Consider the following 24,961-nt stretch of genomic DNA (forward strand, 5'->3'; position numbering starts at 1 on the left):
ACTTAATATTCAGTTTGAAATAGCACGACTCCAAACAAAGGGCATTTTCTCCCCTAGCACATCTGCTTGCGAGGGAGACAGGGCCTTAACACCTGGAAGTAATAAAAGACCAACACTGAGAGAGAAAATAAAGTAGGATTATTGTTCTGTGTGAGGAAGAGATTATGTTCAGAGAAAAGACAGTGAGGCATACGGCTACACTTTCACCTCAAACAACGGGACTGGAAAGCAGCCGCTGATTAAAACTGAAATGAGGGGAGCAAGAACATCTGAAAATGAGGTGCACTTTCATGCCGAGACAACAAGTAGAAAGCTTTATCTTAAATGGAAATAAAATAGACTGGAATATTCCAAAGCTCCTGCGGTACTATTACTCAGTTACAACATCATTATCTTACCCCAGCTTAAAATGATACTAGCTGAGAGAAAACCGCATAGCATTTTCACAATTTTGATGAAACTCATCTGTTGTATTTTATTTTTTTCCCTCTGTTCTGTATTGAAGATGTGCATTTGTCTACTCTCTTTTCCTGAAACCCAATCAGCCTGTAATTTCATCAGAGTTGTACAGACGACGAGAAGCACAGGATGTCATCTGACTTTCCATCAAAACTCTCCTAATTAACTTCCTTTGAGATGGATAAACACCTTACTAAAAATGTCTCTTTTGCTTTTTAAAGCACACAGTCAAATGAATCCAAACTTATAGAAAATACATTTCTAATTATTTAAGAGCCGAGGCATGGGACAGTCTTAGACAGGTAATTTTTCTGTGACATCCAGACACCTATTTCCATTTGCAGACCAGCATCAAAGCACTGGGATGCGAGAAACATACAAAGACCACAGTAAATGTGCCTCCCCCCGGGTATATGACCTAACAACGCCCCTGCACAGACTATGCTGGCCCATAACATCCAGTACAATCCAAATAATCCACACAAAAAAACAATTCAAGCTGAGGAAAGGGAGCGAGGGATCCAACACAGTCTCTCCCTTCCTCATCGCTCTCCCTCATGTTGACTGGAATGACATTAGATGCCAGTGCTTGTTTGTGCTCTAATGACAAGTAAGAGGGGACTGCTGTCTCCATGGCAACAGCCAAGGCTCAATACATCATACCTCGTTACAGTAGTCAAGCGGGGACGTTTGGTCAAAAATTAATATATCAAGGGAAGGGGAGAGGGAAAGAGTGTGTTGTGGGAAGATTGCCCGGCATTTGTTATATGAGTTTGATAACTGTAGCATTTAAATGGTGGCCGAGTTAATTTCAAGCTGCAGCACTAGGCAACAATTTGGAACGAGAGTGGTCGGTGACCTTGGCTTGATACGTCGAGAGTATCATGTCTATACGAGGAAGACAGTGGAAAGGATAAAGAGGCAGACCAAAGGGTATGCGTGTGTTAGTGTGTGTGTGTTGGGGGTAGGGCTGGGCTCCCGGCAGTATGCTGCAGATTAATTGCGTATGATTCACAATTGTAGGAATTGTAGCACAACAAGCTGACAGTGTTAGACTGACTCCTGTTACTGTGTAGGTTGTGTCACATGAACTCAACAGTATACGTTTGGAGAATGAAGAGAAAAAGAAGAGTGAATGTGTTTCTCAATCACTATGTTTGCATGTTTTTATTTGTCAGAAAGAGAGAGATGGTAGTAAAGACTCTCATCCCAACACGTCATATACTGAGGCTTTGTCAGACCCCTCGGCGTCACTTTACGGTCACAGTAAACAGGTGGTTAAAGGGAATTAAACACAAACACTTGCTTAGATTTAGGCAACAAAACCACTACAGTTAGGTTTAGGAAAAAAACAACATAGTTGGGTTTAAAACTACTACATTTGTACAGTGAAAATGAAACTGAACGCTGTGAACACGGGACATGAACGAAAAGCTGATTGTAACGTGAAAGTGAAAGTTAACGCATGAGATGCAAACGGTGGTCTACTGGATGAAAGCCTTGTGTTTGTTGGACCCATCCACCTACCCTCCAGTCTCTTCGCTCTTTAAACTATGTCACCACACCGCTTTCCCTGATCATTTACTGTTGCCGCGGATGGGTTTAGAAGCCCGGTGCGTCTCATACCGATGCTAAAGGGTGTCTTGTGCGTTGGTATTGAACGCCGACGGCCGTGACAAAGCCTCTGTGTTTGATGCCCTGGAAATGACAACGGGCTGGTAAGACAGAGCAAAGTGACACAACAAGGACTTAGTTTGGGTCAGATGCATGACTCCAGCGTCCTCAGACTTAAATATTCTGTCCAGAGAGGTCAGGTGCAGTGACGGCTCTGGAGGAATGAACTCAAATGAAATATCAGCAACTTAACCAGCAAATTGAAGCGCTGAATTTTAACCCGAAAACAATCTTGTACTGTCAGTAACAGTACAATACTGTCAGGGTTATCAGGAAAAAACAAGACTTGGACAACAAATGCAGAAAACGATGAGGAGGCAGCAGACTGAGTTCAATGATTTAATGAGAAAAAAAAAACTTACGGGAAACAAAGATGCAGCTGATCCAGGCTATGGATGCATTAAGAGAACTGGACACAGTGATGGCTCGACTTTCATCTGGAAAAGTACCCAGATCTTCTGGCGATCTTCTGCATCCATTGGGCCCATCGGACATGCGCAGTAGCGTCCGTTCGGTCACATGACTCAGGCGCGGGATCACACAGTCACGCCGTCGTCGCGGCTTGCGCTGTCGTCTCAGTCTCATTCACATGAAATGAGGAAGGGAAATAACTCTGGATTCGGCTATTAGTGCGTTTTACAACTTTTAGGACCTAATGATTTAAATAAGGGCTATTCAAGTGTTCATACTGGGGAGATGATTTACAGACGTCTCTTTCCCAATGTAAGTCTATGGGAAAAAGTCTTTTGGGGCCCAATTGCATCACGTAACAGACACGGAAGTTGTAGTACCGCCGTTTGGCCACTACGGAAATTGGGATCAATGACCTGCGTTCTTCCTGGGGGCTTGATCCAGGCAGGTACAAAAGCCAATCCACATGGTATGGTAGACATAGCAATGTGCAGAAACAGGCTAACAGGAAAACTGGAAAACCGACACTCTAGGGTGAAAAATCACACACAAGGAGCGACGACGAACTGACAAAGAAACAGGGGGAACACAGACTAAATACACCAGGTGAGCAGGGTGATTGAACACAGGTGGAACAAATCAGGGCGGGCAGACAATCACAAAAGGCGGGAAACAAACAAAGGCAGGAGGTAAAACCAGGCTTGACACAAGAGGAGTGAGCTTTCAAAATAAAACAGGAAACACTACGACCAAAACCCAGGACCATGACAAATCTATTCACAAAGTAAAATGGGTCTCTGTGTCTCCGAGATACCAACCTGACAGAAGAATGTGCATCTGCTAAAAAAATTCTATCACACACAATAATGCTTGACACATATTCAAATGGGCTTATTTTTTTATTTGCATAGTTGAAGTTTTCAATCACTTGGAGCAGGCCTAAAATGACCTGGTAAACATAATGACTGCTTGATTTACATCCTGAATGACAGCCCTTTTAATAGCAGACAGAGTAAATGAAACAGGAATCTGCCTTCCTGCAGTAGCCTACTCTCATATTCTTATGGATTGACTACCTTTGCATGCTTGTTCATATGGCAGCCGCTGTGATTGCCCTTTATTCATGTGGGGATAATTAGTAATTCACTCACTTGACAAAAAGGCCTCAGTAGGACCCGGTTAGATTTAATTACACGATAATCTCAGGAAGACAATAGTCAGTGATGATAAGCGAGCCATTCCTATTTGTATGTAATCAATGTTTAATATTTATCATTCAACAAGCTCTTATGGAGAAGGCTTTAATGAGGACTTATCTTCACTTGAGTCCCTCTTCAGCGTTTTTCAGCTCTCTCTCCAATTGACATCCACTGACCCCCTGTAGAAGACAGGAGTGGGGCCGACTGTTTCTCCCTCAGGATCTGCATGAATCTTTTGAAATATGTTCCCAGCGTGTTCCCATGAAGGGTTAAATTGTTGATGTTAAATGGAATGTGGGATTCTGCGAGCTGCCTGCTAATTAGATTGTAATTACAGCAGAGCTTTGCGAGCTTGTCGGTTCCAATTAGAAACACTTTTTGCGGCCAGTCTGCCTGACCTTTCTTTTAAAACTTCTCCGCTTTATATTGACGACAGATACAAAGGGTTAAATGCTCAGAAATAGTTGGTCAAATTACCATGTTTATGAATACCACGGAGACAACCCTGTGCACATTAATTAAGCGAAAATATTGATTTTCAGCTCCCATTCTCACATTTATGAATACAATGTCGTTTTTATGAGGACTAAAAAAAGGCAAATACAGGTGCACCACTTGGTAGGCGTCCAACTCCAACAATTTATATACTGAAGTAATTACTATGTATATTTTTACACATATACTATAAAGTATATATGTGTGTGCATGATATGGAGTGAGAAGTTGGACCGTGGCCCAGTCGGCTTTCAACAGTGGTAGTGTGCCCTCCCTCTCACTGAGAGGAGCTCTCAGACTGAGTGAGGAGTGTCTCAGGCATCCACAGCACACCTGGTCTCCATTATCTCTCCATTTCACAGGCTTGCACCCCCTAACAGGGCAGCCTGGGAATGGGCCTGGCTCTTTCATCTTCCCATCATTATAGCAGCCAGCCCAGGGTCAGGGCCCAGTCTGACAGGCATTCCAGCAGCAACGCACTACGACTGATTCTGGTTAAGGTTTAAAAAATACAAAACCCAAGTCAGAGAAATATTAATAAGAACAAGTCTCAGAGCAATTATTGTATTAAGAATTCTTTTCAGAGTTGACATTCTCCCCCAAAGCTATGTGAAATACGAGGCTGCACCTCAAAGCTGTGCCTCCCGCTTCCTCAACAGCATCACCTTCCCTCGCCCGCGCTCTAAACCTAAGCCTCCTTTGTGGCGTATGTACTCCGTAGACGTACACGTAGGTACTGTTTGCTGACAAACACACAGGAAGCCTTACAAAAAAGAAGTATACTAAAACTTAAGTATACTTTAAGTATATTACTAAGTATACTTTATGTAATAAGTATACTAATGTCAATGCGCTATTAGTAAATGATTTATACTTATACTATTTCAATACTTCTAGGGACTAAATTGGCCCACTTTTTAGTTTATAAAAGTATACTTTTAAGTACACTCTAAATGTAATAGTAGTAAACTTTGAGTAGTTTACATCCAAGTAGTATTTTGTACTGCAACTATAATATGAACTATACTACAAGTGAACTTATAGGTATACTGTAAGTTTACTAGTTACATACTTGGAGTCCATTTTTTTAGTTTATGAAAGTAAAATTTAAAGTATTCTCTCAGTACTTGTCAGTATAAGCCAAGTATACTTAGGTATAAGTTTGCTACGTTTATTTCTGATACGTACGTATAAAGTAATCTGAAAGCATACTCTCTTATTTTAAGTTTAAAAGAAGTATACTATAGCATACTTGAATAATCTTATTTTTTTGTAAGAGCAAAGACTACAGGATAATATGAAAGTAGTGTTTACAAGTGTGTAGCGATACCATGCTGAGTGTTGGGTTTATTTATCACTCTTAAATCTCATCCGCAGAGGGACATTTGAAGACAGATCAAGGAGAAGCCAAATTCTCTCCCTTCTTTTTTCTTTTTTTTTTGTAACTGTTAAAGGGATTTAACAGACCCCTTCAGACAATCTGTGAAACACATTTATGGAGAAAGGATACACCACCTGATGGTTCAGATCTGACATGGTCCACCCATTATCATTTTGCATATGAGAACAAAATGAGGTGTGATAATTGATCTCTCATGTACTTCGGCTCGCTCTCTCACGACACTATCAGCACAAGCTTCGTTTAAAGGCTGAAAACATTCTCAGACAGCTCACCCGAAGCCTTCTTAATGCATCATCACTTTGAGGTTACAGAAATGACACCATGAGAAGCACTTTGAAGTGATGTAAAATTATCCCTTATTTCTACCCCCACAAATGATTTATTAAGGGGGGAAAAAGGGGGGAAATCGGGAAGGAAAAGGACCGACGAAGGATAGAGAAGGACAAACACATTCCCAGCACATATTCTCTTCATTATGAGTGAGGAGGTGGGGGGGGGGAGCCGATCATTCAATTACTGACTGCCGTCACAGGCTAATATTCCTGCCTGTCAGGGCCCATTCTGCCTCAGTTTTGGTCAGAGTTCTTCTGATGGACCTCATTTCCTGTTAAACAGAACCAGAAGGTGCTGTGAAAATGGCGACACCTGATCCTGTGTTCAGGAGACGGGAAATGCTTCGGCAAGGCCCGGAGCCTGCCAAGACGCCCTCCACACCTACCCCAGCATGAATCCCACGTGGGTGGGAAGGAGAGGGTTTACAGGCCACTCACTTAACCGGCACAGGTGGGGGCTAACACTGATATGTATATTTTTTTTCTCTTACAGTATAAAGCGATGTGAAGATGTGTCAACCCACTTTGATCAGGAAACTTAAGGCTATAATTCAAAAGAAGCTGAGTTCTCCCTTTTAATTTCTTCATCCCTTTGATCCTCCCTCACCCATCATTTTATCTGACAGATTAGATTGAATTAGTTTGACCTGTCCTCAAGGCTGCAGCGTAATTTGCCTTTGACATTGATAGGGGAGGAAGACAATGTGGCCAGGCACAGAGGTATATGTGGGGGTGGGGGAGCAGTGGGTAATGTGGAAAGAAAGACTATGTGGCTTTCAGGCTTGCTGGTGAAATTGCCGTTCTTCACGGCCATCTATGTTATTTCACCAGTCTGTCTGTCAGGGGTTAACCCTTGACAGTGGCAGTCCGAGCTGCTCATGTGCAAAGCAGACCAGCTTAGTTAGGTCTTTCATTGGCTTAGTCGCAAATGTATCCAGTATGTCCACAGTATCTGCTGGTGACACACGCCAATTTGTTACTTCAATGCAGTTCAGAACAGTTTACACACAATTCTACATCCAACATGTTCCTGAAGCCTTCAACAGGTTTAGTGTTAGTGACAACGCTTGGCTTAAAGTCTACATGCTTTTGCAGTTTCTCATCAAATTTGCCCTCATGCCGTATGATGCTGATAGACAATTTAATTTTAAAGTTTCATTGCGTCACGTTTTTTTAGGCGGAACAGGACACATTGGCAGGGTGACCCCTCTCTTGGCTGAGATGGAGGCAGGATGCCCTGACTATAGCACTGTGGAATTGGATGCTGGCATATGCGGTGGTGTGGTTTCCCTCACAGCTTCTGCTCCCCATTTTCTGCCTTTGTGGTGTCAAGTGGTAATACCAACCTTAAGCCAAACACCCATTAGAGAGCTATGTTTTTTATTTAAGACAAGGCCCAAGATGACATAGCACAACCACGGCTTTTGTAGTCACTTTGACGAGAATCATCCAACATTTGCACCATTTATTCCCTGCAAAGGTTGAAAGCTGATACTATAGAGCGTTGGAAACCCCAACGAGCCATTATCCCAACAAAGCAAGAACTTAGACCTCAGCGTGGTAACGCCACCCAGCTTGGGTCAGAGTGTACAAACCGAGTCTGTGATATTCTATCCAACAGAGCTGTGCTTGTCTTCTACTAGGAAAGAGAGCATTCGATGGTATGTCAGGGGCTGTTTGGGATATGTAGAAGGTTGACTGGCCAAAAGAGACAAATGGCTCTAGGAAACTGTCAGCTCTACCTCTGACTGAAATGACTGAGTTAGTGAGGTGCATTGAGAATGATAATTAAATATGGGGCCAAAGATTGGCATGGTGGGCCCTGTACCTTTAGGGCAGGGGAGAATGGGTTCGGGAGCTCACATTGCCCAAGGCCTATGTTAGACTCAGGCACTAACCCAATTTCACACTGTGTGACTGGGCCTGGCCTGTTTCAATGCAGCATCTGAGTGTGAGTGCCATCTGGTCCAGGCCTGTGAAGGAAATGGCCTTGCTTTTCACACTGATCGGATTAGGGTGTTTTTAATTCATTCGGGATGTGCCCTTGCGTGTTAATTGGCTCAACATGGCCAATGAATCTTGCCTGTTGCTTGACACAGGATGGCCTCTTCCCTTAAACTCTCTTTAGAGGTTTGATGCTCCTCAGATTTGAGCTGTTTCCATATTTTCCTTACAAAGCGCGACGATTTTAACAAAGTTTATGAAGATATGAAGCAATTCAGCCTTATTCTATAAGCAGTAGAGCAGTTCAAAGATCACAGCGGCTCACTCCTTTTAGGAAACGTAACAAACATGGATGTAAGTATATCTAGCGTTTCCTTTAACCCCACCTCCCAGCCTTCGCTCCAACCGCGGTCTGGGGCTCATTCACATGAACGGATGAAGGAAAATAACTCTGGATTCAACTGTTAGTGCATTTACAACTTTTAGTATCTAATGATTTAAATAAGGGCTCTTCAAGTGTTCGTACTGGGGAGTTAACAAAAAAAAAAGATTATCCGCTGAGTTACAGACGTCTCTTTCCCAGTGTAAGTCTATGGGAAAAAGTCTTTTTGGGCCCAATGGCATCTCGTGATTGACACAGAAATTACAGTACTGCCGTTTTTGCCACTACGAAAATTTGCATCAAAGCCCTGGCTCTCTTCCTGGGGGCTTGGTCTACATAGGGAGTGGATCCTCTTCACTGCGCCGTCCACCATGTTTCTACAGTAACCCAGAACAGACAAACCAAACACTGTGTTAACTTTTCCTGCTTGGGCCGGAGTCGATATCGTTACTCGCTCCGGAGTTAACCCCTGTCACTCCACAATGTCCTTGCTGTCATTGTCTTTGGCTGTCAATCATGATATCAGCTGTGATATCATATCTATCCAATAGCACAGCAACACACCTACATTGTTAGCCTATCAACCTGCTGCTGTCTCTTTTTAAATAAGATTCTCTCTCTGCCTTTAGTACATTCATGCTGCTGTTACGGGCGCCCCTCCACCTCCCCACCACCGCCCAGTCTTCGAAGATTCATCAGCCTACGAGTCTCAGCAGAATCATCAGCCAACACCACCAACACCACCACCAGTGTCTGGACTCCACGGGGGGGATTTATCTTGCTGCTGCTCAGGGCAGACTCCCCACAATTACAACTCTTCCTGTAGAGTCTATTGCCAAAGACTTTCTGTCATTATCACAAATCCACAAATCATCTGTTATAATAAACAATTATCTTTACTTCATTCACTTGTCTCTCCTGATTGAAATATCAGTTTAACTGTATTCCCATATTTGTTCGTATTTGAAATACATGCAAACACTCCTAAGTGACAACAATGTACTTCAGTTTGCCAAATTGCTAATTCCAATTAATAACAACGCCTACTACTTTAGTGATTAGTCATTATAGTCTTGCTTGTATTTGGATGAGGTTAAACATCCAAAAATGTGGGTATTTTAAGATAACAGTTTGATGCACTTTTAACAGAAATGATTTAAGAAGCAATTCTTCTATTTAGAAATCTCATTTTAGATTCCAGTTTTCCAAGCTTCATTGTCAGTGCCTCTGATTACATTAGTTGCACACAGCCACCTCTAATTAAGAAGAAGTTCACAGTTGTTGCTTAATATGTATTAATTAGGCTAGGACACTTACAATCCATACCAGCCATCTAAACATAGCGCATGGCAGAAAGAATTTCAGAGGCTGAGGGGATCTGACACGATCACACTACATATCAATTAAAACAGTGTTAAGCCTTTCTAATTTTAACAACACTGAAGATTTAAAGGCACAATCAGTAATATATAACAAACGGACCATAACGCATTAGTGGGGGCTCACAAGTGTTGCTGATCAATGTCAGTCCTTCAATGTCTGCTGAGAATTACATTTTGCTCAACAGGCAGAGCTGGACCGGCTCTGTTTTCATTGGGAATGGTCCAAACTCCCAGGCCCTCTGAACTACCCACTGCTTGCTGTGCGTGTTGTATCGTTTTTCCAGAGTTAACATTGGTGCAGCATTTGAAAGGTGGAGGCAGAATCAGACAGCTGAAAGATCTATGATGCAGCGAATGTTAGCCAACGAGGCTAAATTTGGTTGTTTATGTGAGGCCCAGCCACGCCTCATATGATAATATTCATCATCATTATCATTGGGCCTCATCTTGCAAGCTGTTTGCTAGTTAATACGCCAACTGAATGGACTAGTGCAGTGCCCGTCTGAAGCAGGCTTATTGCTTGGCCCCAGAAGTTCTGCTTGAAGCGTTGTCGAGAACCGCGGTATGGCCAGCTATAGCAAAACATCAAAAATCCCCCTAAAAATGTCCAGCTTGGTCCAGAGATGTTCTGTACCAAATTTGGTGACGATTGCTCAAAATTTGTAAGAGTAGCAAAAATTCAGATTTGGACACAATTGGCGGAAAATTAATTTAGACGCAAATGTGTGTAGCAAAAACAAACAGGAATTTAAACCAGGAGACCACTTTTTGTGGCCCATGTGACACTAAAAGCAACGTTGACTTATTTTGTCACGTCAGTCGTTGGTCACGTGACTCCTTAGTATCGTCAGTCCCACAATTCACGTGAGTCGTTGGCAAGTGAAGTTAACGTCAACCACGACTGTTTTCTAAAACTAATTAGTGCTTGTGTTGCCTAAACCTAACTTCCTGCAAAAAAGGAAGTTTATTTTGAAAGGACACTATGCATGTAACGAGTGTATATTGACACGCCGTCTCTGACACGTCCAAAGGTAACGTAAGAGGGCCCTGTGTGTCCGTTTCCAATGCCGAGGGGCACTGACCAAGCGGCGGTTCTAGACAAGTTGCGAGTGAGAACGTGTTGAAAATGAGTAATTGTATTTCTTCAATTCTCTGAGTTCTTCTAAGTAGTAGTCTGTCAACAGCAAGAGATCAAATCCCTCAACACTCAAAGAGAAGTCCACACCAGTGCAAGTTTATGCTCATACTTTTTTAATGTATCACAATGAGCAAGAAACATACTTGATGAAATATTTTCAAAGGAGTATATTCAATTACCATCTACAATCAACTTAACTAGGACAACAAGGTTTTGTGACAAAAGTTTCTTTAAAAGTCTGAAGTTCCATGTGGTTGTATGTATGTTAGTTTCCATGTAATTTGGTACAGTTTGGAAATCTTCATCATATAATTACAGTAACAAAAAAGCTAACAAGACTACAGTATAGAAAAGACATCAAGAACAACATTTTTGGTTTAACTTGCTCTTTTTTGTACATTGCAAGGCTGTTTTTTTCTACCCTCGGATGGGCTGCCTGGAGCCACAGAGCCATGCTTATGAGGCTCGAAGGAGGAGTAATTCAAGGAAACAAAAAGAAAAACTAAAAGCATAAAAAAACATTGTGGCACCAGAAGTCACAAAAGGAACAGAGAGCTCCAAGTAACAGTTCATCTTTGAAGTTGGAGCAAATGGTTGTTTGGTTGTTAGTTTGGTTGTTAATTTTGGTTAATACGCTTTTTTAGTGTAACTGCCTCTTTAAGAATGACAGCTTTGAGAACCCGTCCCCTCTCTCTGTTATTCATTTCTCTTTTTAGATTATGTAATCAACAGAAAGAGGGGTGAGCCGCCATTTGACTGGAGAGCTTAACTTGTCAACCAGAGACAAGCACAAGGAAATGAAACGGGTAGCAACATGAACTGGGAGAAATGAGGCAAGCATGTCTGTCCATCCTGTCCTGAAATTTGGAAAATGTCCATCAAAGAGCAGAAGCAGAGGCAGAGCTGGAGAAAGAAAGAGACAGACAGAAAGGAGAAAGAGGCAGCTGGAGCCACTTAAGTTCAGTTTCATCTAAGGACTTTCCTCTCTGTGTCACACATGTCCATTGGTTCCAGAGTCCATTCCCATTACAGAGTTGTCAGTAATCAAATAAGGAGGTGGTTTTAAAGCTGTTTCGAGCCTGCCTTTGGCTCCCATGCCCAGTTTTGGTGTGCCCACAGCCTCTCAAGTCCTCCTAAACGAGATCTCCAAAGCTTCCCAGAGTCCTTTTTTTTTCTCTTTTCATTCCTTCTTCATCTCAAAAAAAAAAAAAAAAGTTGATGTCTTGTTTTAAATATATCTATATCTGTATACAGGTACACGTTCGTTTTCACAGTGGGCAAAAGATGACCTCTACAGCAAAACCTTGTCTTTATCTCTCTCTTTGTAAATGTCCATTAAAATCAAGTATCCCAATGTAAGTCAGTGGATCCAATTATCCACAATAGCGTTTTGTGCCACAATAAAATATACACTTATCTGGGGCACAACTTGTAACTTTTTTTTTTTTCATTTTTGTTTCAACTGCATAAAGCTTTGGCCACATTCATAAATTCAATCAAAGTAAAAACTGCTCAGTGCTTCGGTATCGTTTCAGATCATTATCTTTAAAATTGGATTTTCTAAATTTCAGTTATTCATAATCCAGCTTTGTGGTTCAGTTTGTTTTGGTGTGTAACATATAAAAAAAATAAAAGGCAAACAAGAAAAAATTGAATTGATGCTGGCTCTTATGAAACACACAGACACACACATACACACACACACACACACACACACACACACACACACACACACACACACACTCACACACAAACACGCATACAAACTCACACACAGTCCATGCTGGCTGAATCTGATGTAGAGACCTCAACTTTGTCTTCCACAAAAGAGCCCAAAAGATTACACTTTGGAAATAAGAGAGCAAACAGTATCATCGAGACAATGAATATAAAGAACATTATCACACCATAAAGTGGCCAGGTCATATTTTTGTTTCTTAATTTCAGCAATTCAAATTAAAGCTAGTGTTAATTTATGATAAAAAGTAATATACAGGAACTAAAATAAAATACTTATAAGAAAATAACATGTCTGACATTGTCTGAAAATTAAAATAAAGCAAACATTTTTGAGAAAGCTGTACAACGTAAGAATTTTCCAAAATAAAGTACATGTGAACAGGGAACTGGACTAAAGAAGTAGCGAGCTTGCAGACCAAATTTCCTGACTTTCAACAGCATGCTGTAGTATTAACACCAAATCACATTGCTCTGCAATACGAAGCACTCTAAACAAACTTCTGAGATTGTGCCTTGTATTCATTAGGGCGAATATATTGACTATACAATAGTGGCCAAAAAGTAGTTTCAAAAAATTTAAATATGTCTTCGTTTTGGTTTTAAAAATAAAAGTTTTAGTTCATTGGATCATCAGTGAGAGGGTGGGGGGTACCTATGCACATCCGTTTCCATTGCAATAAAATTAAGTGGGTGACTTCTTTGGACATGAAAGCAAACTTGCTATTTGAAATCAAGGGACATCTTCAAGAAACCTCCTACTTTTTCCAGAAATAATGCTTTGGAATGAAGATGTCCCTTAAGAACCTGTAGTCTATGTGTGGAAGTGGCACCCTGCAGACACATGGGGAGGGGGCAACGACACCTCAGCAAGACAGCCACCATTTCCCTCTGAGACTAGTTGTATGTTGACTGGCAGAAATGTTACTAAACCTATGAGACGCATCAGTACCAGATGTATTATATACATTTTTTGGTAACCACTATTACTTGCTTAACAAGTGAGCAACAACCTTGACTGGATGGAGGGATTTTCAGCAATGTTCCATGCCAGCACAAAATGACATATGGAGGTCACATTGTTCAGCAACCAATGATGCAAAGAAATTTACACAACAGTTTACAGTCACTTTCAAAATGAGGAAAAAAAATAGATTGTGACAATTAAAAAGCAATCAAATGAAACAGGATCAGTCCTTGCTTAAGAGAAACCCATTGTGATATTTGGAATGCACTGTTCTTTACAAACGTTATAGATCATTGGCTTTAAACATTGGTCTGTTCAAAAAGAAAATCGGCAAAATGTCCTTTGGAACATATATTCACAGTCTTCAAAGTTCCGTTTTTGCAACAAGAAAAAAAAAAAAAAAAAAGGTGTTGCAGAGGCAAGAAATTGGTTTATTGTTTGTTTTAGTTAAAGCTTAGCCAAAAGCAAAATGAGCATGCATCTAGGTACTTTTTTTTTTCTTTCAAAATTCTACATTAGCAGCAAAACGTATGTCCTTGAAGACCAGACCTTATACATTTTCTTAAAAAAATGGACATTTGAATGTGACAAAAAAGTCAAACAAAGATTAATAACCTCTATCTTACAAACTGCAATGGCTCTGTAACGGTGCTACTCCACAATGCAAGGACAAGGGCCCTTTTTGGTTTTTGGTATTTACGTAAAAAAGCCACCTGTTTGCTTGCAAAGAAGCAAAAACGGCAACTCTGATGCGTACTCCTTTATCTTTTAAAACTTTGTTTTCTTTCTCTAAAAACAGCAACAAATTCTCAAGTATAAAGAAGCCTCTTTTCTCATATTTATGCACCAATGGTGAAAAGTGTTTAGTCTTTGGATTTTCTTTTTGTCTTAAAGCGTGAGAATTATTATTAGTATTCTTTTTTCATTTTCATTTATGACAACAAAAATGTCAAAATGAAAATAAAGACTGTAGCCACACTACATGGAGAACAAAAGACCTGCTTTGTAGTGTACATATCTACAAACACAGGAGAGCAGAGAAAAATAAGTGCCAAGAGAGGAACAAGTAGAGTGAGAAATAGGAGTCAGACAGTGATAAGTGCACAAAGGTAACACAAAAATTAAATAAAATAAAACTTTCAATATTTCACCCAGGATCTTTTTCGTTTTGGTTAGCGCCATACCAACCAAACCATAAAATTTAAATAATTCTAAAAGAGGATCCTGCCTTGTCAGGAGGGGCATTTGGGTGAATGTTTCCCAAGAAGTTGAGAATAAGACAGAAACAAAGTTGAGATAAATTACCTGTCCATAATCTAGTCTATCGGAATGACCAAGACAACATCAAATGAAGCGTCTTAAAGTTGGACAATACAAAAGCTAAATGTACACAAAGTTTTTTTTCAACCTACCATACTGTTTAAATTCATTTCCAATGCAACAATCTACTTAACACCAAAAATGTTCATATCTATCATAAATACAGAAGGTTGTTTTTTTTTTAATCAAAACTCTTTTTATCGCCCGTTATGTCTGCAATGCTCTCCTTGTGTGGGTATAATGGGATTGCGATTTTCCCCCCTTTAAAAGGATTTCCAATGTTAAAATCAGCAAATCATTTACCCTTTTTGAATGCCCAGAAACAATGCCTTATTAAAAATTCAATCAACTTAAAACTTTCTGTTCTGAAAGAAAACAAATCTCCTGTTGGAAACAAAAGGTGTAAAACATGGATTTCTGTAACAGAAAAAAACCTCTGTGAGCTGTTGACCTGAGAATAAAATAGACATTACATTATTCTTTTACTTTTGCAAGCCATTGGTATCTGAATGCTTAAATAGCAAGAAAACTGATAGACTATTCTCCCATACAGTACATACTGGCTTTTTGTGACTGTGCTATTAAGTAGAAATTATTACAAAACAAAGGGACAGCTTGTTGACTCGTATTTCTTCATAAGGGTTCTTGGGCCATTTGTCAACTTTGAGGCAGTCCATTGCCATACAGTACAGCATTCCTCGACCATTACCCAAAACAGAACTGCAGCGATCTTTTCTATTCTCATATATTAGTATGCATGTATTTCAGTTGAGTAAAACAAAAACAAAACAAAACAAAAACAAAAAAAAAACAAAAACCAGCATGTTGATATGGGAAAACAATCCACTAACATTTAAATTTTTGGTTACAAGCTTTGGAATTGCAGTTAGTCTTTACACATCTTTTTCTGAAATTGGTTTGTATACTTTTAATGTATTTTTAACATTGCTGCTTTTTATGTTTTTTTCCATTTGTGATTTTTTTTTGTCTTTTTTTGTGTTTTTTAAATATTGTCCATCACTGAAAGCTCTTTTACAATCTGATGGAGTCTGTTCCTACACTAGCAAGATTACTACTACAACTACTACTGTCTTTGACAAAGCCAGGCTGCTGCGGCTCCTCCGCCGTCCTGCCAAGCCTGTCCGCTGACTTCTGACTGCTGTCAGAGTCAGACTCGTCGGTAAAGACGTCTGTTGGTATCGAGGTCTGAACTCCTGAGGTGCTCAATGAACTTGAGGTAACCGTTGAAGGTGAGGACATTGGAGGAAAAGAGGAGGAAGAAGAGGAGGGACTGGCATTGGGCTTCCCAGCTAAAGCTCTGGAGAAAGGGGCCTGGGGCCATGGTTTGCCGGCAGCTGTGGTGTTGAGTGGGGTCGTAGAGGAGGAGGAAGAGGAGGAACACAGGGACGAGGAGACAGCAGAGGATGGCATGGCGGCTGATGTTGTTGGCGGGGGAGGGGGGCTGCTGATGGGATGAGTGGCAGACTGCGAGGTAGATGCGGTGTTAGGATTGGGGAAGCAGGCTGAAGAGTGAGGTAATAAACTAGTAGCGTGCTCTTTGGCATTTCTGGCTGATCGCTTGATTGTTCTGTGTTTGTGCAATGCCGATTCCAGGTGTTGACTGAGTGCTTTCTCCCCATCCAACGTAGTGTCACAAGCCAGGCAGTCATAGAGACTTCCAGCCCCTGCACCTACGCCACCAGGGACACGCAGCAACATCTCTTGCAGGTTTGCCACAGACTGACCGAAAAAACAGTTAGATTTAAGGTGGGTCATAGCCGCTTCTTCCTTGGTGAAAACTGCTTGACACTTGCGGCATGCCAGTTTACACTGCACCTTGGGGACGATGTACTTGTCTAGATGGGGGTCCACAGCTTTGCCATCCATCTCTTTCTGCTCAGTGGGTACTTTATTATGAGAGGAGGATGAGGAGGAGGAGGAAGTGGGGTGTTCACTATGGTGTTTGCCCTTTTGCTGCTCTGTTTTCACTAGATCTTTGGCAGATTCTTTGCGATCCCCCAAAGGTTGAGGGGGAACTGGAGTTTGGCTCGCCTTGGGTTGCTGGATCTGCTGAAGCTGCCGCTGCTGCTGCTGTAGTGCCTCCTGCAAGCTCTGCTGATATTGCTGGTAATGCTGCAGCAGGGACCCTGGAGACAGGCCCATCAGTGCTTGTGACAATGCTGGGTTGTAAGGGAAGAGACTTTCCATACCATACATCGGTTGCAGGTAGCCCCCTTGGAGAGCCCCTGGGATCTGTGGGCTGTAATACGGGGAAAAGCCAGGCATGAAGTAGGGCAGGAACTGGTTTGTGAGGAGAGCTGTGGGGTCTGATGCCAAAGCAGCCTGCAGCGCCTGAAGCTGGGCAGGGTCCACCACATACTCCATGCCAGGTGTGGGCATGGAGGTGGCAGGTACAGCTGTGTCTGGTTTCTCCTTCTTGGCGCTCGCAGCAGACGTGGAAGGGGCAGGGGTGCTTCCAGTTGACGACGGGGTCGAGGGCTTCTCTGCCTTTTCCCTGTGCTTCTCCTTCTCTCGTACCCTCTCAGCATCACGTTCTTTGGGGGGTTCAGGCTGGGAGCCGGGCTGGGCGGTCGAGGAAGTGGAGGTGGATGTGGAGGTGGGGCTGGAGTGGGAAGCAGACGTGTTGGTCTGGGCCGGGCTGGATGCGGCGAGAGACGATGAGGAGGGAGGCTTGTTGGGTAATCCAGATGTGGGGAGGCTAGGTGAGGGAACACTGGCACCAGGCATGTTCAGGAGGTTTGAAGGTTTTGGAGGAGTTAAAGCTGGAATGTTTTTGGAAATAGAGAGACAAAATTAAGAATGTATAGGTATACTTTTTTGATAATTGCACAATTATTTTTTGAAAAAAAATTCAACAATATGAGTAGATAATGATAAGATGTGTCATTATATAATATACACACAGAAGAGGTAAATGAAAATCGAATGATAATAAGCTCATGTAATCTAAGTCAGTCAGTGTGAACCATTTGTTCACTCTGTTGTGGGTCTAACAGTTAACTGTTGACATTTAAGAAGATTCTGTACTTAGACATGTCAACAACGGCCGTAAATAAGTGAAAGTAAATGAGTACACATGACAGACTGATTGAGGGGAAATTGCTTTAGGAAGAGTGGAAATATTGAGTTCTAGCGTTGTACTGTTATTACCAGGTTTTACATTTAAGTACAACATGTAAATACTGTAGTTGGTTAGGTAGTTACATTACAGTTTAAAAGCACATCTGCACCTCAAATTTGAGCTGTAAATCAGTGAATGCATCCAAATGCGTACGTACCTGAATTAGATGAGTTAAAGCTGGAGAGAGAGGGGCTACCAACCCCTGGCAAAAGGACAGGTGGGATGCCTTGCAGATTTGGATAAGCTGACTGGAGATTCAGAGCCTGCATTGCAGGGTTATCAAACAAACCCTGTTGCTGCATGGCCTGCTGCTGCGCCAGTCCTAAAACTTCATTGGCCTTCTTAATGCGGTCCATCTCCTGCTGGGCCATAAGCTGGCGGACAGTGGCGGGGTCAAAGTATTCTTTCTCCTTATCGATCTGGCTGCCAATGGTATCCTTCACCTTCGAGATGTGTTGCTGGGAGAAAATGTGATCACGAACAGAGAGGCGAGCACTGTACTTGACACCACACAAATTGCATTCAGTCTTCGGCCCCTCGTAGGATGTGTGAGTTATTCCGAAGTGCTTGGCCATGTTGAGCTTTGCCTTTTTCTCCTTGGCACGGGCATTTTGAAACCACACCTGAACCACTCTCTTTGGAAGTCCAATGTCATTGCCAAGCACCTCACATTCCAGCATAGTGGGAGTCCTGTAGTCGTTAAAGCAGGATTTCAACACTTTGAGCTGGAGGTTAGTCATCTGGGTTCGGAAGCGCTTTTGGCCAGGTCGATCTCCGCTGTCAATGCTCCGGGTACCTGAGGCTCCGGGACTTGGTGAGCAGGGGTCAGCCATGCTGGACGTCTCACTGTGATCAATAATATGTTCATTCTCATATTCCCTAGCATAATAGCTTGTTGCAGGGCTCACCAGCCCTGAGGACATCTGGTCATCAGTTTCAAGGATGGGGACTGAGGCCCCAGACTTAGACAGGTAATCACCGCTATTTTGGCTGTGCTTTGCATCAGCACTGTCATTATCAGCATTGGCCTCATCACCCGTGGTTGTGTCAGTGATGGCTGTATTCACAGAAGAGCAGTCATCATTATCCAGTTTACTGTGATCAAAGCTGAGGTTCACAGAGGACATGGTTGCGCTCTCGAAATCTTCCATTCCCTCGACTTTAATGGATGAAGGGCTCAGTAGAGCCCTGGGAGACAGATCCATGCCTTTGTTTACTGGTGACATGGAGGAGCTTTGTCCATCACTGTTGGTTGGAGCCATTTGGGAGTAACTTGCTGTATCTAGAGCATCTATTTTTATTTGCATGCCCTCGTGTTCAGGTAACATACCAGCAAGAGCTAAGTTATATCCGGCACGTTTGGCTTCGTGCCAGTGACGAGAGCGAATGTGTGCCTCAAGGGCAGTTTTGGCTTTAAAAAGAGCTCGGCAAAAAGGGCACCTCCGATGAGCTTGAGCTGGCCCTACTGCTCTAAACTGACCTTTTCTCTCTCTCGCTCTGGTATTTTGGAACCAGACTTGCACTACTCTCTTTTTTAATCCCACCTCATGAGCAATGTGGTCAAGCATTTTACGTGTCGGATTTGAATCTAATAAATACTTCTGATAAAGGACCTCCAGCTGCTCAGGTGTGATGGTGGTTCTGAGCCGCTTGTCTCTCTGTGGCTCTTCTCCGCTGTTTGTGCTGTCGTTCTCTCCCGGACTTGTGCCGGCTTTCTCCTCTAACTTCCTCTTCAGGGAGTTCATGGTGGAGGTGGGGGTGGACGGAGAGGTGGCGGAGCTGCTGGGAATCTGTGGCATTGCCCCGGAGAGTAGCTGACTCGCCAGGAGAGGATTGCTGGGATCAAACAGCATGAAAGACATGTCAATTGGACGGTCTAGGAATTGAGGGTGGATGAATTGATTTTGCACAGAAAGGAAGTGTAATTGCTGGTGTTCCTGCCAGTGCTCAAAGGAGGGGAAGCCGATCTTGCACTGCTCACACTGATACTGGATCATCTGTTGTGCCAGCTGTTGTGTGGCAGAGGTCAGGTGTGCGTTGAGGCTCATGTGAGGGCTTTGAGACGAGGACTGGCTCGTCTGAGAGGCCGAGGGACCACACTGCTGTTGTTGCTGAGAGAAGGAAGGAGACGACTGTTTGATGGGCTTGGAAATAGTTTGAATCTTCTCTTCTCTCTGGGATCTATGGTGTTGTGGCTCAGACTGGGGTTGATGCACAACTTCCTGCTTAATAGAGGTTTGGTTTTCTCGTGGATCGGCAGTTATTTCTGGTAACTGCTTGGGCTTCTCGTCATAGAGGGTTGAGGTGGATGCTGGTGACGCCTCCTCTTTCTCAGCGGATGGGAGGTGTGAGAACGCTGAAGTGGAGGGTGGAAGTGGGCAGAGGCTTGAAGAGGAGGGCATTGGGGTGTGACAGGAAGACCCAGAGGGAGTATAACAGTCATTGGCATAATCCATCGAATCCTCGTTTTGGCTGTCATACTGTCCATCCTCGTCTTCATCTTTGTAACACAGCTTCTTTTGGTGTTTTATTAGATCAAATATACGCTGGAAAACCAGACTGCATTTCTTGCACTGGTAGTTCAGATTTGAGGTGCGGATATAGCGGTCATTTGACAGTTCTCGCCTTTCTCCCTCTTTTGCCCCCTCACCTTGGTTTTCATAATTTTTCCTTGCCTTCTGGCGAGCATTTTGGAACCACACGACGATAACACGAGTGGGGAGGCCCAGAAGGTTGGAGAGCTGTTCAAATTCATCATCTTTAGGATAAGCGTTGGCGTCAAAGAAGTCTTGTAGCACTCTTAGCTGGTAGTCAGTAAATCTAGTCCTGGATGATCTCTTACTTCCATAGAATTCTTGTTTCAGAGGTTCAGGGGAAGGAGGTTTGGAGTCAATTTTTGTGTCTTCTAAAGTTGTCGTCGGTGGATTATTGAAATTGTATGGCGAGTCTTTGTTGCGCTGTCGCTCTTTGAAAAGCGTGTTTCTGAACCAGTGCTTTATGACTTTTTGCGGCAGCCCCGACTTGTCTGCCATCTCTTTAATCTGCTCCTCATTTGGCGAATTGTTGATGTCAAAGTACTGTCGCAGCACCCTCAGCTGGTCATCTGTGATGCGCGTCCGTGGCCTCTTGTTCTGCTGCTGCTGTAGCATGGCTGGTGTGAGCTGTTGCTGATAGAGCTGGGCCAGGTCTGAGGCCAGGCTCGGCTCAACAGACTGCATCTGAGGCAAGGACTGGAGAGACATGGACTGCATCATGAGCGGCGAGAAGAGGGGCAAATCCATCGGCATGGGAATTTGTGCCATTTGCATTTGCGGCTGTGGAGTGGATACGGTCGGAGGCGTGAGGGAGGCAGCGGAGACGGGAATATTTGGTGTGGGAGCTCTTTGGGGTGGAGGAGGTGGAGGTGGAGGAGCAGGCTGTGGAGGAGCAGGAGCAGCCTCTGGTGTAGGGGGTCTCAGTGGATAGAGTTTATCATATTGTTCTCTGTATTCCTTGGCAAATCTCTCAAGGGATCGAAATGGAAAGAAAGCCTGGTGGATATGCTCCTGGTGGCTCTTTAGAATCAGTATGTTTGAAAACAGCTTGCCACAGGCTTCACATTCCAGTTTCTCTAATCCCTCAATGGGGTCCACCACTCTTGTTATCCCACCTGGACCGCTTGATCCTGTAGGTCCAGCTGTCTTTTTCTGAGCCTTCTGTTTATTTTCATTGTACTGAATTACTAACTCAAACCCAAAATTTTCCAGCAGGGCTTTGGTTGCATTTCCTCGAGCATCTGAAGCAATCCTTGGTGGAGGCAGGCCAGTATCGTGGTTTATGTTTATTGAAATGTGCTGCATGTCCTTCTTTTCTCTTGGCTTACTCTCTGAATCTCTGTTAGCATATTCCTCATTTTTTTCACTTGTGCCCTTCTCCCTTTGTAGTTCTCTGTCCTTCTCGTTGTGAGAGGAGGGAGGTCTCTGCTTTTTTTCAGCCTGCTGGAGAAGAAGTGCACTCTGCTGCAGCAACGCCATCTGCCCCTGAGCCTGTGAGTGAGCCTGCTGCTGCTGTTGTTGTTGCTGTTGCTGCTGCTGCTGTTGTTGTTGATGTTGCTGCTGAAGGTGGTGGTGCATCAATTGCTGCTGCAAGCAACTCTGCTGGGCCTGCGCGGCCGAGTTTTTTAGATCTTCCAGCAGCGCGGAGGTGGATGATCCTGCTAGGCTACTGAGGTTGATCTCTGGGTTCAGCTGAAATTCCGCTCCAGGGATGTAGAAGGGGAATAGCAACTGCTGCTGTTGAAGGGGGAGAAGTGCATCAGCTGTCATGGGGAAGTGCTGCAGAAGTGCTGGGTTGAATAGCTGTGATTGCAGAATTGCAGCCTGCTGCTGGAGCTCTTGCTGAAGCTGGGCTTGAGCTTGGGCTTGAGCCTGAGCCAATTGCTGTTGTTGCTGAAGCTGTTGTTGTTGTTGTTGTTGTTGCTGCTGCTGTTGTTGTTGCTGCTGCTGCTGTTGTTGTTGTTGCTGCTGCTGCTGCTGCTGCTGTTGTTGTTGTTGTTGTTGTTGTTGTTGTTGTTGTTGTTGTTGCCCCCTAGCAGACAGCATGTCGGAATATTTAGACTTTTTTGATTCATGGTTCTCAGACGGTGAGGAATGGCAGCTCACTGAAGAATTCCCCAGGCTTTCAATGCTATGAGTCTGGCTCATATGGTTTCCTCCAAGAAGACTCTGAACAGTTTGAGGCCCAGAAGAGCTGTGGTTTGTAGAGCTCGTAGTGGAGTTGCTGGCTGGGCATGGACTAGATGTTGAAGTGCTGATACTGGACCCCCCGCCGCTTAAACCAGTAGCACTCGCAGAGCTAGGGATCCCTCCTGCTGCTTCGAGTTTGGCTGCCCTAGCTTTGGTCTGGTGTAGAACAGAGCGCATGTGGATCTCCAGGGTAGAACTCTGGCTATAGGCCACATTACAAGTGCTGCACTTGAATGGCTTGTTGTCAGGGCTGTTGGTAGGCTCCGGCTGGCCAGTAGTCGACTCCTGAAGAGCCCTCTTCACCTTGTGCAGGTGGGAGACGGAGTTATAGTGAACCAGAAGAATGTTCTTCTGTGTAAAAGACTCTTTGCATACAGTGCACTTGAAAGGACGAGATGGATCCAAGAACTTCTCCATGGTGAAGTTGGGGCCCTTTCTGAACGGCAAAGCACGCTTCGGTTCAGATCCACAATCCTCCTGCAGTGAACCAGAGTCGCTGCCTGTTGGGCTTTGTTTTTCCTCTTGGTCACTTTCATCTCCGTCTTTGTCATCATCTCCCAGACTTCCATGCTCCTCACCGAGGGATGGGTCACCCATTACCATAATGTCACCGTTCATCAACAAGCCCCCATAAAGCTGCTGGATATCAGCTTCACTCAGCTCCAGGTGGCTGGTTTCTAGATGTTTCTTCAAGGCCTGTAGTGTCCTGAAGCTCCGCTGGCAGAGGCAGCACATGGTGGCCGCCCGGATCACATGGTACTGTGAATGGAGCTGTAGTTTCTCCACAGTCTTGAAGGCCAGGCTGCATTGGTTGCAGCGGTACTTGTAGACATGGCGATCCGAAACAGGCAGTTGGGGCCTTTTGTTGTGAACTTCATTGAAGTGCATCTGGAGGGAGTTGGAGGACTTGAACACTTGATTACAGCCTTTCTTCCAACACAGGAATCCTGTGGCATCATCCCTCTCCGACGGTTGGTCTTCCAGAGGTGACTTACGAGCTTCAGCTATTTCTGTAGCGAGTGCAACCCCCTTCTCTGGATCAGCATCTGATGCATCTGTGAATAAATTAACCAAAAGAAGAAAGCAATTCATTAGGTGCCTACATTCGCAAAGTTACATGGTAGTTACAAAGGTAATGTCACTAAAGGACATTAAAGGGGAACTACGCCAATTTTCAAAATTCATACATGTTATTCCCATGGTCTAAGACAGTCCAAACAATATTAGTAAACATGAACAACTTTCTCCCAAATTCCCAAAACTAGAGTGCTAAATCTCAAACTTTTGATGTCATAGGGTATAAAGTCTGCTTTATAGAAAAATAATTGGGAAAGATGTTATAGATGATATGTGAATGAAGGCTTTAGCAGGAAAAAAGTGTCTTTCATTACGTTGTCTATCTAAAAATATAATGAAAACACTAAAATACCTGAATAATGATTCTTTATTTCCAGTCTATGTAATAACAACTGACTAAGTATTGCACCAGTGTATGAATACACAGTTATATAGTGATAACATTTAGTTCAATCTCATGTATTACACTCAGCCAAGATTACCCAATGTGATAATACAGATCCTACTGTATATGCTAGTTATGTTTTTAGTAAGTAGAAAAAGGGTGACCAACTCTAAAGTATAACCCCTCAAATTACTATCAGAGTCAGATACTAACCAGCTTGCTTCTTTGTGTCTTCAGAGTTAGAGTTGGCTGTAGCATGAGGGGTGCTCTGGGACTCTCTGTCTGGACTAGGTACAGGTATGAACATGCTTGCTGGCAGTACTTCAGATGCTGTTACCTGGAAAAGACAAAGCACAAAGGAATTCCTGTGTGAATAATCTCGCTGAGTGATAATGTAATTTAATATTTTAGTTTAACGGAAAACTACAGACACAAACAAGAGGATACACAAAGCAGTTACCAAGAAGGGGGTTGGACAGATCAATAACGTTTACTGTAACAGGGAGGATCATTGGCACTAAACATAAAAATCAAGAGAGTCAATGCTGAGATCCTCACACATTTGTATGTTTCTGTTTTCATATGTATCACTCAACAAGCACATACAGTATGTACACAGCACATGCATACACACAATCATAACCATATCATTTATGAACATATTTTCACACAATGTAAAGTTTCAGAGTCCTGTGCTTTGGCATGTGCCTATTTAAGTTCTGCTTCCGCCAATTATCTCAGCCAGCTAAAAGCTTTATGAGGGGGACTAATAAAATAAGACTAGTGAAAAA

General features: G+C 43.1%; 1 protein-coding gene across 6 annotated transcripts in view; it reads right to left on the minus strand.

Annotated features, from left to right (window-relative positions):
- Positions 1 to 10,914: 10,914 nt before the first annotated feature.
- zfhx3 (zinc finger homeobox 3) overlaps positions 10,915 to 24,961 on the minus strand; it is a 163,814-nt gene continuing 149,767 nt past the window's right edge. For 5 of the 6 annotated variants that reach the window (XM_037756120.1, XM_037756136.1, XM_037756128.1 and 2 more), the window contains 3 exons: positions 24,384 to 24,507; positions 18,142 to 23,763; positions 10,915 to 17,625 (listed from right to left, as the gene is read on the minus strand). In XM_037756120.1, the coding sequence (XP_037612048.1) occupies positions 15,875 to 17,625; positions 18,142 to 23,763; positions 24,384 to 24,507 (7,497 nt within the window). In that variant the 3' untranslated portion in view covers positions 10,915 to 15,874. The remainder of the gene's footprint in view (positions 17,626 to 18,141; positions 23,764 to 24,383; positions 24,508 to 24,961) is intronic. The other variant, XM_037756105.1, reaches the window with a different exon arrangement.

Source organism: Sebastes umbrosus, chromosome 2 (assembly GCF_015220745.1).
Source record: "Sebastes umbrosus isolate fSebUmb1 chromosome 2, fSebUmb1.pri, whole genome shotgun sequence".
Taxonomy (NCBI): Eukaryota; Metazoa; Chordata; class Actinopteri; order Perciformes; family Sebastidae; genus Sebastes; species Sebastes umbrosus.